Raw genomic sequence first — 17,088 nt, 5'->3', positions numbered from 1 at the left:
CGAGGTCACATGGCTAGGAGTGGAAGGGCTAGGATTAGCTTTTTGGCCTGAGTACATACCACATTGCCTTAAACATTCAGCAGCTATTGCTACATGTGGAGCGATTCCTATACTCCTGTAAAAACATAAATCTTAGGAAACATGTAAGCCGATTTGAAGAGTTGTTATTTAATCTGAAAAGAGAAGAGCTGACTGCGTTGAAAGGATAAACTTTGAACTCAGCCTTTTCAGCTTTTTCTTTGACTTGGTTCCATACAGTTTTTTGGGGGTGGGTTTTGTTTTGTTTTTTTATTTTTGGCTGCGTTGGGTCTTCGTTGCTTTGCGCAGGCTTTCTCTAGTTGCGGTGCACAGGCTTCTCATTGTGGTGGCTTCTCTTGTTGCGGAGCACGGGCTCTAGGCGCGCGGGCTTCAGTAGTTGTGGCTCGTGGGCTCAGTAGTTGTGGTGCACAGGCTTAGTTGCTCCATGGCATGCGGGATCTTCCCGGACCAGGGCTTGAACCTGTGTCCCCTGAATTGGCAGGTGGATTCTTAACCACTGCGCCACCAGGGAAGCCCAGTTCCATACCGTTTGGTCTGAGGCTGAGCGGGCACATTCTGACTTGAGTCAAGCAGACCTAGAAGAGCGAAGAAATAGGGTCGTGTTTTAACAAACTATAAAATATTGAAGCCATTTGGGCTGTCAGCATAATTTCTGGTTGAGTTTGCTTTGGGGATTGTTTCTCTGTTAAGTCATAAAATGTTAACACTGGTTGGTCTTTAACAATTCACAAGGTCAGTTATGTCAGTTAGAATATTGGTTTGGCTGCTGTAGCAGAGGTTTAGTAATGGCTTAAATAAAATAGAAATTTATTTCTCTGTCAGATAAAAGGCTAGGTGGGTAAGCAATGTTTGGCATAAGAGCTCCACAATCATTAGAGATCCTGCCTCTTTTTATCTCACTGCTCTGCCACCATTAGCACATGGTTTCACCTTGGGGTCTAGGATGGCTGCTTTAGCTCCTTCCATCACATCTACTTTCTAGCCATCAAGAGGAGGAACAGGCACAGAGGAGGACATGTATTTTTTTCCTCCTTTAAGGGCATGACCAAGAAATTGCATGTGTTACTTGTCATCTTATCAGATAGAACATAGTTATAGGGCCACATGCACTGTGAGAGAGAATGCAGAAAGTACAGTTTTTATGGCCGGCATATCCAACTGAAAATTCAGTTGTTATATTAAGGAAAGAATGAATGTTGAGGGACAGTTGGCATTCTTTGCCCCATCCTTCTATGAAGATGAGTTTAATATGAGAAGCATAGAAGGACTTCCCTGGCGGTCCAATGCTTAAGACTTCGCGATTCCACTGCAGGGGGCACGGGTTCCATCCCTGGTTGGGGACCTAAGATCCCGCGTGCAGTGTGGCGCAGGCAAAAACAAACAAAAAAACCCCAAAAAACGCAAGCGCAGACTTATATGTAAGAAGGAGGGAGATAGGGGATGCTTCAGGCCAAACTCTTTCTTACGGTCTCTCCTTTTTTCATCTGGAAGATTTGACCAAATCTAGATACTTCTGTTGAAATGATTCCCCTAGGCTTTGAAGACACCACTTTGTCTGTTTAGAAGTTGGCAGTGTGTTAGTCTACCTTTTATGATGCAGTGTCAGTTTGAATTCGTGTTCTTCCTGGAGAAATGTATGCAACGGCCCCAAGGTTGATATCCGGGTTGGGAGTACTCCAGAGCAGATTCTACGTTGGTAAAGTCTGGATGCGTTTTCTTTCTTCAAAATGTTTCTAGGAAAAAATTCTCTGCTCGTCAGGATGCTGTTTTAATTAAGACATTATTCAAGATAGAAAGCTTAAAATTCCTATGGTTGGCATGCATGCAAACTTTTCTGTAACAAAACAGCATTTGTTTCTTAGAGAACTGATGATATTCAGGAGTCCAGAGTTCATACTCCAACCTCAGTACTTAACTATGACGTGACCTTGACTAAGCCAGTGGATGTCTTAACTTTTCTTAGTTAATAATATCTTAAAACAGAGTTTAGAAGTACTTTCTCTCGTCATAGTATATGTATTTAGTCAACAACTATGAAGTCCTTTAAAAATGTGGGTGTCCATGGAATTTTCTGGCGGTCCAGTGGTTAAGACTCCATGCTTCCACTGCAGGGGGTGTGGGTTCTATCCCTAGTCCGGGAGCTAAGATCCTGCATGCCGTGCAGTGCGGCCAAAAATAAAAATAAAAAAATTAAAATGCTGGTGTCCTTTTTTTCATTGTTGGTTATTTGAGATGACAGATAACTTTAACTTTCTTTAAGGATGCGTTTTACTCACAGTTAGCTTGAGCAACAAGAGAAATAAATGTGAAGATAGACCTAATACTTGCCAACATGTCACTTTATGGCATTCTTCTAAAGGCTTTTTTGATAGGAAAAGGTTATTTGATCTCTTGAGATTAAAAAGCTTAAGTAAGTTTGGCAGGCAGGATATTTCTTGTGATAACATATGTCCTTTTCTGAGAATGTATTTTGGGAGACATAGATTTCACCGTAAAGCCTTAATTATTTGAAGATCTGCATGTCAGTATTACATTTCAGGCAAGACTAATTTTAGCCAAGTTCACTGAGAGTATTTACAGTATTATCTCCAGTAATTTCATCTGATTCCTTTTTAGCACGCTTGCCACAGGCAAATTATACAGAGTATATCAAATAACTGCTGTCTGTAGAAGTGGCGAGTGGTTTCGTGATTCCCTCCCTGTTTGTGTGGGTGAGTTCTCTCCACTCTCTCTGTAGCCTGCATCCTCACTGATGTTTTCTTTTTCTCTTTTGCAGATGACATGGTTGGTACTGCCTGGCATGGTAGAAAGGTGAGTCATAAGCTCACACACAAACACTAGAGCAACAGAGCTCATGATTATTTATAGGGAGAATCCTTACTTTGAAAAATTCATTAAAGTGACTAATGAACCTCTCCTCCATGTCTTAGTGACAGAGTAATGTGCCAGGCGAGTCACACGGTCGAGCATGAGTCATCTGGTGGTGGAGGCCTTTTCCACTCGATTCCCTTTTTATTTCCCTCTCCAGGGTTGTGTGGTTCCTTTACATCAGGATTAAAAAATCTGCTTGAGTCACCATTACTAACTCAATTGCCTGCTGTTCTGAGGGGGCGGATGGAGTTGCTAGGATATTCCCAGGAATGCCTTCCTAAAGCTTTATGCTCTCACAGCCCAAATCAGTGGACTTTCATGCAGCGAGACCCCATCCATCCTCTGGTGTTTTCTGTTCTTACTAGGAGAATGGATGTATGAGGGACTTGGGCATGTTAGAAAGTGATTATGAGATGTCAGCCCCCACCCTTGCCCTTGGAGGAAGAGGCTGTGTCCTCTAGCCCCAGCTGTGTTCCAGTTTGAATGGGGTTCCACTAGGATATGCTAGATGTCTTCATTTTTATTGAGAAATGTGTTGCTAAGTCCTTACATTTGAAATAGCGTGAAGTGTCAGATGGTAATTAAGCTCTGTTCCTCCCTTAGAGAAGCCTGAGTGATGGCTAAGCTTTCCAAGAAAACCTGTTGCAAAGAGCTGGGCTTGCTTGGTCATATGCTAAATTTAGGGCTTCACAGTCATCCTTCCTCTGCAAAATAGCTTTGAGTTTGGAAGAGATCCAAAGGAGTCACAGCTTTGCAAAGGGGAGACCCAGGGACCCTACTTCTGTGAAGAAACCTCCATGACCAGCTTTAGGCAGGGTTTACAGCTCGTGTTTATTGATTCCATGTTATGTGCCAGGTGTTGGACGAGAACTTGATATATGTTTGCTCATTTAACTTCGATAGCCTCCCACCATCATGCAAATAAGGACACTGAAGTTAGGAATCCATTTTGTTTTGCAGCTACTTTGTAGCAAGGCTCTTTCTTTGTAATGTATCTTACATGTGGTTTTGTATATTTTAATTGCTTTATTTTAGTAAAATTCCCCTTTAAAACCTTTAAACTACTTATTGATGGCTACAGTGGGAGTGTGCCCCTGATGGTCAGGTATGGAAGTGATGGTGGTCAAACCAGACCAGAATCCTAGAAGATTACAGAGAATTAGGGCAGACAGAGTAGAACTCAAGAGGGATGAAGTTTGGGTCATCAACTTAATTCTAGTTTGGATATCTGCAAGTGACACAGTATTAATTCAGGATAGTACATTCCGTCCGTTAAAGAAGAAATTTATATACCACAGAGGTACTGTAAAAGGAATTTTTAAGTGTGTTGGTAAAAATCATATCAAAAGAGATATTGGTTATGACCAGGAAGAATTAGATTCAAAGAGTCAGAGAATTTCAGTACTTTAATTGAGACCAGCCCCCCCTCATTTGACATAAAAAATGAGATCCAAAGAAACTGAGTGCCATGAGGCTACGTAATCAGTTAGTAAATGATACAGACACAAGGTGCTCACACCTCTCTCTGTAGACCTAGCGGCCACGATCACAGTTGTAGCTGGAGCCTTAGATAAAGACAAAGAATGCAAAGGAAAGGATCCATCTGTTTCAACAGGCATTCACTGAGTAAAGTTTATCATACAGAAGATGAATTGGATCCTTGCCTGTAAGAAATCAAATTGATTTTACACGGGGGTTGTGAAATGATCTGGTAGAAAGCCATCATAGGCTAGGTATTGAAACTGATGTCACAGGGGTGATTGTGGCACCTGCTAAGAACTAGTCAGAAATGTAAGTGGGTTTTATGAATCGGTACTTTTGGATAGGAGAAGGAACAGCTATGTCTGCTTGAGTTAAAGGAGTTACTCGTTATATTAGTCAAGGCAGGCTAACTGCTATAACAGACCACCCCAGAATCTCAGTGGCTTAACACTCTAAAGGTTGATTTTCCCCTCATGTCACAGTCTGGTGTGGATCAGCGATCGGGGCTCTGCTCTACCCAGTCATCCAGGGATCTCAGGCTCCTTCCATCTGGGGTGAGGGGGTCCACTCTTCTCTTGGGCCTTGCGATTCTCTGCAGAAACATCTGCATCCAGCCAGCAGATGAGAGAAGAGAGGGGAAGGATGATTTTATGGGTGGTTTCATGGGCCAGGCCTAAAAGTGGTGTCCCTCACTTCTGCCCTCATCCCATTGTCTAGAACTCAGTCACAGGCTACAGCTAACTGCAAGGGAGGCCAGAAATGTCGTTAGCTGTGTGCCCAAGAAGAAAGAAAGACTCTGAGTTCACAGATCACCTGAAAGCATTCTTACTTACGTATTACAAATGACTTGTTTATAGCCTGCCCTTTTTACCATCCCCAAATGGCATCACTATGGTTGGTTACCAAACGTAGGTTTCGTATCTCCATTGAGGAACAGCAGGGTTCTTTGTTGTTGTGGGTTTTTCCCCTTTACTGATTCTACTTCTGATGTATGCGATTTTCCAGACTCTCTAGAACTATAGCCTAGGGCCAGCTGACTATCACTAAACAAGTCCCTATAATCAAACTAAGGTATTATTATCATACAAGTAGAAAGTGCATAATTACGTTATAGAGGAAACTTGCTCTTTCCACTTCCCTGGAATTATAAACATTTTGTACAGCTGGAGCCAGGAGGTGGTTGCCATAACAACCATGGAAAAGCTAAAAATAGCCCCTTTCATACTGTATTGCTTAAGGTGGAATTATGACATGTTATGGTGTTTTAGGGCAGGCAATTCTCTTTCATGTGGGAAATGTTTGCAAACTTTGTTCCACAAAGCAATGTTTGTATAATGTATTTGGATCGCTGGTTCTAATTATATATCTGACCTCCGTGATCCAGGATTCTTTTCTGACATGGAACCCTGTTTTGATAAGTTTCTCAGTCTTTTTGAAAATCTGTTAGAGAACTGTCTGTACCAATTTCTGTGTTATGTTTAAGCTTAAAAAAAAAAAAAAAGTAATGACCCTCCAAGAGCACACTTATATGCTCCCTGATAAGAAGTGAAAATATGAGGAATTGGGATGTAGTCTTTTTTGCACAGTCTCCCTTGTCTGCAGTCACACTCTGTATCAAGTAAGCGGTCCACATTAGGACCGACCCTGTGTTCCATTGCTTCACAGCAGCATTTACGCCTCCCCATCTTACCCCCCTCACCTGCAGCGTGGAGCAGTGATGAGAGGGTCCCAAGGAAGGCAGAAATCAGTGACTTATTTCATGGGAGACCTGTCACTTCCTCTATGACAATAGTATTTTTGTAAGAGCTGTGCACAAGGATACTACAACAGTCTGATAGAATAGTGGGGCATGTAAGGAAGAAAAGAGGCTTGGGAATTTTTTTTATCCAAGTGATCATTAAGGAGAGTTTTCTAATTGGGGATTTCACAGGATGGAGGAAAGTCTAGAAAGCATAGCTATAGGAGGCTATAAATATAAGGTACTGAATTTTATAGGGTTTGGTGTGTTTAATGTCTGGCTTGTGGGAGGGCTAGTCATTGAAGAGAATAATTTTGGATGAAAAGGTGCTTCCTTATCTGCAGTGGTGTTTTCTGCTTTGTATTTTGCAGTATTTTAATTCTAGTAGATCCTCAGTAACTTACACTACTGAGACACCATCGTGTGGCTGTTAGCAAGTAAGCAACCTGATGAATTAAGAATGTTGTATCACAGAAAATATTACTTGACTTGTTTATTTGGATATATGTCATAACAAACTAGAAATGTGCTGAAATACGAGCATCGTGAGTCTTCATTATGGAACTTCAGCAAATATTCTCAATGTACCTTCCAGTCTTAGAATTGTTCCCCAAGTCCCCAGAAAATGAGAGATTAACCAGGGTTTGGTTTTATGTTTGTTTCTGTGTGCGATTAAGCACAGCCCATTTTGTCCTTCTGCTTCATATAACAGAGCTGTCATGAGTCTGGCTGTGCCATGGAAACTGGTTTGACGTCACTAATTCTGCTTAGATGGGGGATTAGCGCTAGACAAAGTAGTTGATTTTAAAGGCGAGTCCTTTGTGCCTCGTGGTCCCAAATGTTCATCTCCATCTCTACGTAAAGAATAGATAGTGTATACAGTACAAGGATTGAGACAGCTCTACAAGTGTGTTATTTGTGATTCAGACAAAACTAAGTCGAATATCATTATCCTTGGAGAGAGAGAGAGAGACTTGTATGCTGTTGTGTGTGGGGGGGAAGGTTTTTTGTGAGACAGACCTTCTTCGTAGCACAGTGTTTTTGTGGAAGGGGTGTTTTCTCTACTGTCATTTTGATCCAGTGATAAATGCTATCCTTTTAGTGTTTACTTAGATCTAGTGCATTCTCGCTTTATACTTTGTTGGTGTTGGATTTGCTTTCATGCATTTTAGAGTGCAAATATGGTGTTTTGAATAAAGTACCTTCCAATTCTGACTTTTCACTAACTCAAACTAACTCTACCCCCTAGAAATTTTAAATTAGGGTAGAATATTTGAGAAACAAAAATCTCACTTGCTTCAAGGAGTAAACAAAGCACATGCCTGCATAATTGTGGCATATTTGACTATTGGTCTGTATTAATTTTGCAACCAGGAATGAGGTTTTTATTATCTTTAAATAAATTTTCCTGTATTGAAATCATTGCTTTGGTGAGTGAAGTTTTAGGAATCAGTTTTGGTGAGGTCAAGATTTAATTTTTAAATTGTTTTTGATAACATTTAAACTTTAATTTTGGAAGACTTTTAAATTGTATTTCATTTCTGTGGAAGGAAATAAAGAATGTAAGATTTTTGTTCAAGGGCACATGCAGCCACCTCAGCCAATTTGAGTATCATCCAGCCCATAATCCCGCTGATAAAACCAGCAGTGATAGGTTACAGTGAAAAACAGCATCTTCTACAACTACTTCAAATTGGCTTTTCTTTACTTGCTGTGAATGAGTGAGGACATAGCAATTCCTGGTTACATGAGAAAACATTAAAATAAAGCACTACCTAAACCTACAAGGATGCTTGGGGCTCAGGATGGGGTGCAACTTGTCAGGATTTGGGGTTACTTCTCAGAAAGCATATTGTATTGCAGAAGATACAATAGCTTTCTTAGCTTCTACTTGCAGAAGATACAATAGCTTTCTTAGCTTCTACTTGATTGGGATCTGCCCTTAGCTTAAAGGTGACACATTCCAGTATATCATAAATATATTTCACTTTCTCTTTCTCTTTTTTAATAGATTTATTGAGAATATATTTCACATATCATAAAATCCACCCATTTAAAGCATATAATTTGATGGTTTCTAGTATATCCACAGAGTATATCACCACCATGATCTAATTTGAGAACATTTTTAACACGCTATAAAAGATAAAGATATTTTACGAGACTTCCCTGGTGGCGCAGTGGTTAAGAATCTGCCTGTCAATGCAGGGGACATGGGTTCGAGCCCTGGTCCGGGAAGATCCCACATGCCTCGGAGCAGCTAAGCCCGTGTGCCGCAACTACTGAGCCTGTGCTCTAGAGCCTGCGAGCCACAACTACTGAAGCCCGTGGGCCTAGAGCCCGTGCTCTGCAACAAGAGAAGCCACCACAATGAGAAGCCCACGCACCGCAACGAAGAGTAGCCCCCGCTCACCACAATTAGAGAAAGCCCGTGCACAGCAAGGAAGACCCAACACAGCCAAAATAAATTAATTAATTTTTTTAAAAAAGATATTTTAAACATCATAAATTAATACCGTATTAAAAGTCTCAGTAACCAAAGTGGTTTTTAACCCATTTCGGTCAAAGGAATGTCTCACAAATATAGATAAAATGAAATTACTAGATACTCATTGCTAATTCACCAGTTTTTATCTTAGAGTAATTGGGTTCTAACTCCTGATAGGCATTCTTACTCTCTTAACATTTAAAAAGAAAAGCCTTTTCTGTCTGTGTGAGAGATGCAAGCAAAAACTACAAGAATGGTATAATTAATACATTGACTAAATATTTCCAACTTTCTTCAAAACCGTAATATAACAATTTAAAATTTGAGATTTGATTTCTGTGTCCAACGTGTTAATGGATTTCGCCGCTTGGGAAAGTGTATATAACTATTACTAATAAGGACTTCAGTTCAAAAACAGAAACAAAAAACAACAGCTCGTTTTCAGTGACTCATTAAGCGGAGGGTCCAGACTTCCATTTGATGGTTGAAGTGGCATCTCTCCTAGAGGCTGGCAGATGGACCAGGTGACCTTTGGGGATTATTTCTTTTCAGAGTTTTGTCTAAAATAACTTAGTTGCCATTTAATCATGTTTCTTTTATTATTTTGTATAAGAGGAGTCTGTATCGTCCTTTTTAAAAAATACTTAAAAATTAGGCCTTAGGAAGTAAATTCAGCTCAAGAATAATGAGAAACTAAGTTGAAGGAAAGGAACCTGATCTAGAGGGCAGGAGGCAGGTGGGGCAGATTGCAGTAGCTGAACAAGGGGACCAACTCCCCTGAGAAGAATGGATATGAGGGGGAAACGTTGGCTGTTAATTCTGTCTAAAATTCCTAAAACCCTAACTTCACACTTTACCCAAGCCATATACGACTGCTGACAACTTGTGTGTTTTTACAGCATTGCTTTCCTCAAACTAATTTTCATTTATTTGTAGAATGAGTAATTCCTGGTAACTCTCTGACTTTGAACTTTCATTAGTCGCTAAAAGTTACAGTAGAAATTGAGCTTTGCCTCTTGGCAAAAGAATATGGTTTGATGAAGTATAGAGTCGCATGATTTTAGAGTCAACTCTGCATTTAGTGCCTGAGAGCAGGACATAACCATTCATTCATGTAAGTACCTGTTACATGCTCAGGACCGTGCAGAGTATTTCGAGGAAAAGTGTAAGATAAGGGCTCTGAGGTCTAGAAGCTTATGGTTTTTTTGAGGGAGAAGAATGTTTATACTCATAGAATGATTAAATATGACAGCATGATAGTATGTGGTGATATGCCAAATTAAAGGCATACAAGGAGTACTCTTAAGAGTAAGAATTCTTGGTGCTATGGCCAGAGAAGACCTCAGAGAATAGAAATCAACTCGAGGAGACTGAAGATCTAATCTGGTCATGCCCCTGATTACTAAGACTGAGAAATGAGCTAATTGCAAAGAAGAGCTATTTTTAGTTGATTGAGTTATGCCTCGTTCACTGACCAAGCATGTCACGTGCTGATGAAAGGCAAGGAGAGATGTGTGTTAGAAAAACAGCCAGGTTATTCTGTTTCAAATAATTAGATATCTAGATCTGTAATTTATAAACAATTGTATATATGATTTCATTCTGTTTACTTGCATCTTCCTTTTTAGATCTAAAGGGGCAATTCTGAACATCTCCTCTGCCAGTGGCATGTACCCAGTTCCACTGTTGACCATGTACTCTGCAACCAAGGTGAACAATTTTTTAGTAAATTGTGTCAGAATAAGAATAACGAATACTTTTCAGTCTGAGAAATAGGCATGGAACTTTCTTGAAGTTCTAGCCTTAGCAGTTTTCAGATGGACTGAGAAGAAAAGGAAAATAGCCAACACTAGTTTCAGAGGAGCCAGAGCTGGAGATATACTGACTGGTATCAACTTTACAAATGAGGCACCAAGATCTCAGATCCGCAGATGCTTTTTTTCTCCCAATAGTTTACTGGTTTTAAAATTGGTATTTGTACTTCCCAACAGAGAGGTGGTCTGGACCAGTTAGCTCAGCTGATCAGAACATAACATAAATGAGTCTAAGAATGGGGATTTGATTCATGAATGACTCAGCACACAGCTTAAGTGCCAGGTCCGCAGAGCTTAGAAGGATCGCAGCTAGTCAGCACATAGATACACATAGTATGCACAAGATAGATGGGGAGAGTGTGAGTTTTTGCCACATTATTCAGAGTTCACAGATATTTACTGCCACTTCTGGAGTGAGACAAGAATTTTCCAGACCTCTCTGTAAGATGCCATAATTTTAGACCACATCACCATTCACCTCTTCACGTTACTACTAGGACAGTAATTTAAAATGCATTTGGTACTGCCTGCAGGTCAATAGCATCGTTTTCAAATACGTTGTTGAAGCATAGGATACATCTCTGAAATAAAAATGACCATTGGGACGCTGAAATTAAACAAGCTTTTAGGGGAAAATGAACAAAATAAAATGCAGAATAAGAACTTGCAATATGACAGGAAAGGAAAAGAGCAAAACACCTGCCCTCTTTTTCACTTGGCTCTTTGTCCCCTGGAAAAACTTAAAGTGACTACGTACTGTATTTTGAAAAAGCTTGGCTCCGCCCCCCCAGCCCTGCAATCTGCTTGCTTTCTATATATCTGAAACATGCAGTAGGCATGTTTAAAATGAACACCATGTTTCTTGAAGGTGAACTTCAACTTCTTCTTGCCTGTTCTGCTCCACAGAAAGACTGTCACAAATTAGGACCCTAGTGGAGTCATCATTGATACTTTGCATTTCAAGCCTGAGGTTGAGTCCACCTTTGTAAAAAATGGCACATTATATTTTACAAATAGATTTAAAGTTGTTCTATTGGAAGAAGATGGGCTGTCACGTTCACCTCTACACTTCTTGGATCTTGCCATCCCAAAGGACCAAGAGGACGCTTGCTCTTTTCTTCTCTTTACTGACAACAAAATCCCCATAGAACAGACTTGAACAGAATTCATACTGTGTTTCTGTTTGAATGGCAAGTGGGGAGGAGGAACGCATCCTTTGTTATATAATAAGATGTTTCTTCTCGGAAAGTCATTTTCCAAAAAAAGAAAAGATAAGAAGAGCCTTTTCCAGTTAAATCAGAATTTGGTCTGGATATTATATTTGGTAAGAGAATACTTAATTTAGTGGCAGATAAAACTTGAGGTTTTGAAGGTTTTTTTTTTTAAGGTCTCTTCTGCATTTGAAATGAAAAGAATGATTAGAAACTATAGTGTTAAATGGTTAGTTGATTATTTTTGTTTCCATGGCTACAGATCAGGCAGATTGATGTAATATGTAATATGTGTGTTTGTGTTCTCACTCCCACCCCCTCCCAGGCTTTTGTAGATTTCTTCTCTAGGTGCCTCCATGAGGAATATAAGAGCAAGGGCATCTTTGTGCAGGTGAGTGGAGTTTGTTTCAGTTAAGTATCCCTGTTTTTGTGTGGTTTCCACAGCAACTGTTGCTGTCTTGGCAACGAAAGAAAATCACATTCCTAAGTAAGTGAATGTGACGTTAGCACACCATTAAAGACATGGTTTCTTTTCCTTTATGCACTTAAGTCTAGATTTTAAACAATTATTTCCTAGAATTTTTAAGTGGTAATGCCTAAAGTAGAACTATGCAGCATAAACAGTTGGTGCATAACAATTGTAAGTTCTTATGATCTTATTTTGAGAGAATTAGACTGTCAATATCTCTCAGCTGCCAGGTATGCAAGGAGTGCCATGACTATTCCAAAGCCTCTGTATAATAATCACAAGAGAGGAGAGAGCTGAATAAAACTGAGTTTTACTAGAGAGAGGATGACTGCATACAACAGGATGATATAGGTGTGGTAGTGATCTTTTACTTTTTTTTAATTGTGGTAAAATATACATAACCGAAAACACCATTTAAATCACTTTTAAGTATGCAGTTCAGTGGCATTAAGTACATTGACATTGTTATGCACCCATTACTACCTTACATCTCCAGGACTTTTTTCATCCTCCAAAACTGAAACTCTGTATTCATTAAACAATAACTTTCCGTTTCCCCTCCCCCCAGCCCCTGACAACCACCATTCTACTTTCTGTCTCTGAATTTGACCTCCCTAGGTACTTCATGTGAGTGGAATCCTACAGTATTTGTCTTTTTGCGACTGGCTTATTTCACTTAGCATAATGTCTTCAACCTTCATGCATGTTATAGGATGTGTCAGAATTTCCTTCGTAATTCCGTTGTGTGTGTATACCACATTGTGTTTATACATTCATTTGTCGATGGACATTTGGGAGGCTTCCACCACTTGACTGCTGTGAATAATGCTTCTATGAACATGGATGTACACCTATCTTTTTGAGACCCTGCTTTCAATTCTTTTGGATATGTACCCAGAAATGGAATTGCTGGATCATATGATAATTCTTTTTGTTCGTTTTGAAGAATCGCCTTACTGTTTTCCATAGTAGCTGCCCTGTTTTACGTTCCTACCAGCCATGCGTAAGGGTTCCAGTTTCTTCGCATCCTCAGCAATACTCGTTATTTTCTTTTTGTTTGTTTGTGTTTAATAGTAGCCATCGTTATGAGTGTGAAGTGGTATTACATTGTGGTTTTGATTTGGATTTGCATTTCCTCAATGATTAGTGCAGTTGAGCATCTTTTCCAGTGTTTACTGGCCATTTGGCTATCTTCTTTGGAGAAATGTCTATTGAAGTTCTTTGCGCATTTTTTCATTGGGTTGCTTGCTTTTTATTTTTGAATTGTAGGAGTTCTTGATATAGTCTAGATATTAACCCTTTATTAGGTGTATGATTTGCAAATATTTTCTCCCTCTCCGTGGGTTACCTTTTCACTCTATGGATGGTGTCCTTTGATGCTCAAAAGTTTTAAATTTTGATGTAGTCCAATTTATCTATTTTTTGTTGTTGTTGCCTGTGCTTTTGGTGTCATATCCAAGAAATCATTGCCAAATCAAATGTCATGAGGGTTTTCCCCTATTTTTTAAAAAATTTTATTGACGTATAGTTGATTTTCCCCCCTATGTTTTCTTTCAAGAGTTTTATAGTTTTAGCTCTTACATTTAGGCCTTTGATCCATTTTGACTTAATTTTTATAGAGACCTTTGATTTTATTATGTAGCTAACAGATACAATGCTGTGAAACTACAGTACAAAATACAAGAGGAAGCAAATGTAGAGGTTTTTATGGGTGTCAGTCTCAAATCAGCTATTGCTCAACACAAAGAAATAATGGTTCACAGTATTTCCATGGTTAGGCACGTTTTTAACAATGTCTTGGGAGAGGTTGCAATTCTTACCCCTTTCCTGCTCCTGTCCACGACCTGCCCCCACCTCTTCACACATCCAGTGTTCATTACGGCTTTTAATTCTGTGAGCCCAGTATTTTCCTTTTTGCACCCTGAAGCGTCAAATGATCAGTCATAATAATAATAGGTAATATTTGAGGGGATACTTTTGAGGAACAATGCTAAGCACTTCATATGTATCCATGTATTTCATTGCGTCTCATAATGATCTTATAAGATGGTGTTGATCATCAGCATCTTTAAATTTATGGAAGTTGGGGTTCAGAGAGGTTAAGCCACTTGCTCATGTTGAACTGGACTCAAGTCCAGGTCTGTTTGGCACCAAAGCCTTTGTTCTTAACCACTGGGCTACTTGCTCCAGGCCTTCAGGACAGCACTGAAGACTTACTGGATCCATCTGCTTAGGCAGCCACGAACCAGAAGGTGCTGGGCTGCTTAGTTCCACTTCCTCCCTTATATCTTTAGGGTAAATGTTTCCTCATCTTCCAGGGTCAGTTGAGAGCCTGCTTCCCCCTCAATCCTTACCTGAGAGGTCTCCCCCAAGGGATCCTTCGATGTCATAGCCCTTTGGTGTCATTCCGATTTGCAGCTCCACATAAATACAGGGTACCCTGGGGAGGACAGGGTTTTCGAGAATCTTGAATTTTATACGGAGCTACCGTACGCCCCCTTTTCCCCCTTCCTTGACACCTGTCACTTTAATGCTAGTAGTTAGAACCTGCTACGTAGCATGTGTTATATCTTGGTAACAGGAAGTCAGTAAAGCACTCAGGGGAGGTCAGGCATCGTGTGCCACACGATGTGGTGCCATTTTCTCATTCTGATGAATCTGTTACATTCGCGCTGTTAACTTAACAAGTTTTAAACACTGCTGAGAGCAAGCAGGAATCTTAAAGGTCCATTGGCGGGTGACCTAGAGTCAGTGTGACCAGAAGCTGCAAGTGTTTCAGTGACACAGGGAGTCTTAGGCCTTGTGAGCATAGATGAGCAACGTCTAAAATTCCGTGGACAGACAGGACTGTTTTGTCTCTCACTTTCAGGTCTGGTTTCCCCCAAAGATCTTTTCTGCATATGGTCTGCCTATTGATCTGCTGTGACTAACAGCTACTACAAAAGCACATTAGCATTTGTTTTCTGAAATATTTTACTTTGACAAATTTTTATTTTTTCCTAATAATGAATTACAAGTGATGTAATTTCATTCATCATTCTCTTCCTTCATAGGAATTCATTCATGGTTTAAACTTAGAATGAATTCGGTGAAAAAACAAAAACTGAAATGTTTGTGAGGAAAAGTACAGTTGTCATTTCTGTGTGAACACATCAAAACTCTGAAGTAGAAGAGACTCTCCTATTAATTCTGACCAAAGGGATTTAAAAAAAAAAATCTGGTCTAAATGAAGCTCAGTTTAAAAATTATTGGTTTTTCTCTGGTGGTATGTTGTGTCTGCACGTTTTTTTGGACTAGGAGTATTTATCAGCTGGTTTTCCCTTCCACTCCATCCCACATACTGTTTCCCGGGTGATCTTATTAAAAACAAGTCAGATGACGCTGCTTTCCTTCAGTGTCCTCCAGTGGCCACCCGTCATGTTGAGGATTGAATTCAGACCCCACGAGGCCATTGCCTCTTGCCATTCCATCACGCCACCCTACGTTCCGGCCAGAGCGGACACTGTAGTGTCCAGTGCATGCTCTGCCCTCTGCGGTGCCCCTGACTGGCTCCTCTGCTGGCACGCCTTTGCCCCCACTCCTCTGCAGGTCTCCTCTCCACATCTCCTCCCTGCCCCATTCGCTCCGGAGCCTGCAGCCCCTGTCCGTCTTTCAGGGCTTCAGCCTCATTTCACCTGCCCTGGGAAACCTTATCTTGGCCGCTGGGCACTTGTGGTTACACCTTCCCTTCTGCTCTCTTATTCCTTATTATATACCTCTGCCTGATACTCTCTGGCCCAGGACTCCCTCCACTCCAGTGTATTCTTGAGAACAGACTTTTTATCATGTTTGTCTCTGTGTTGCTAATGGAACGTGTAATGCGGGGCACACCAGAGACCTGCCATTTGCTGGCATCACAGAGGACCCTGGCTATGCATGGCCATGCTTGGTGGTACACAGTCCTCTGTTTTTAAGGCCTTTTGAGCTTCTTCTGTTGCTCCCATACGCCTCTGGTCTTGAATTTTCAAACTCTATATCTAGAGGGTTTCCAAGCTAATGCTATGATGCCAAAATTCAGTTTCTTCTAATCTTTGGAAGGCAAGTGCTCTTCTTAGGTCTACCTCCATATGAAGATACAACAGATTGCTCTTTTGGGAGAGGAAGAGAGTATGGTTTTCAAATCCCAGCTCGTTTTATATTAATTCCTTGTTAATATTTTTTTCTTTGCTTTTTTCTCTCCCCATCTTTCCCTCAACTTCTTTCCTGTAATTTTTTAAGCGCATTTAAAATTTTCTTCATGAATTCAGATTTGCTAATATGTAAGCATTTCCTGGAAACACAAATAAATAGTAGCAACAAGATGTGCTATAAACGTCCTAGAGGTGAATTTGGACTCTGTTGATGTCTGAATAGAGGATAAGAAGTACATTCTTGTAAATCTCATGGAAAGTGTCCTCTGTTGGTGAGAACAATCTGTTCTCATTCTTACCCTATAACTAAAACCCAGTCAAAATTATGCCTCTTTCAAAGGGTCAAATCCAAAGTGCTCTGACTGGCTAGTTGGTGGGCCCCAGTACTGGGCTCTGTCTCTTAATGCTAAGCAAGTAAGAAATAGCTGAAACTAAGATGACATCCTAAAACTATACTCCTTGAACTCTTACTCTGTAAAACTTTCACAGGCCGCCTTGTTTTTTTTAAACTTTTTATTTGTAAATAATTTCAAATCTATAGAAAGCTTGTAAAAATAAGAATAGTATAAAGAACACCCCAATACTCTTTATGCAGATTCACTTATTGTTAACATTTTACTCCATTTGTTTTATCATTGGGAAGTGAGTTGCATATATCATGTTTCTTTACCTCCAAATCCTTTGGTGTGTATTTCCAAAGAATAAGGATATCCTTATAAATAATCACAATATAGTTACCAACTTTAGAATTAACATTGATGTAGTATTTTTATCTAACCTACCATCTGTATTCTAATTTCTGACCTC

At 40.0% G+C, this 17,088-nt stretch overlaps 1 protein-coding gene across 1 annotated transcript in view; it reads left to right on the top strand.

Moving 5' to 3' along the window:
- The window catches only part of HSD17B12 (hydroxysteroid 17-beta dehydrogenase 12), a 168,627-nt gene that overhangs the window by 141,599 nt on the left and 9,940 nt on the right, over positions 1-17,088 (top strand). The window contains exons 7-9 of the mRNA XM_057552141.1: positions 2,816-2,850; positions 10,247-10,328; positions 11,969-12,034. Coding sequence (XP_057408124.1) covers positions 2,816-2,850; positions 10,247-10,328; positions 11,969-12,034 — 183 coding nt within the window. The remainder of the gene's footprint in view (positions 1-2,815; positions 2,851-10,246; positions 10,329-11,968; positions 12,035-17,088) is intronic.

The sequence above is a fragment of the Balaenoptera acutorostrata genome, chromosome 9 (assembly GCF_949987535.1).
Source record: "Balaenoptera acutorostrata chromosome 9, mBalAcu1.1, whole genome shotgun sequence".
Taxonomy (NCBI): Eukaryota; Metazoa; Chordata; class Mammalia; order Artiodactyla; family Balaenopteridae; genus Balaenoptera; species Balaenoptera acutorostrata.
This window is presented reverse-complemented; position numbering and strand designations above follow the sequence as displayed.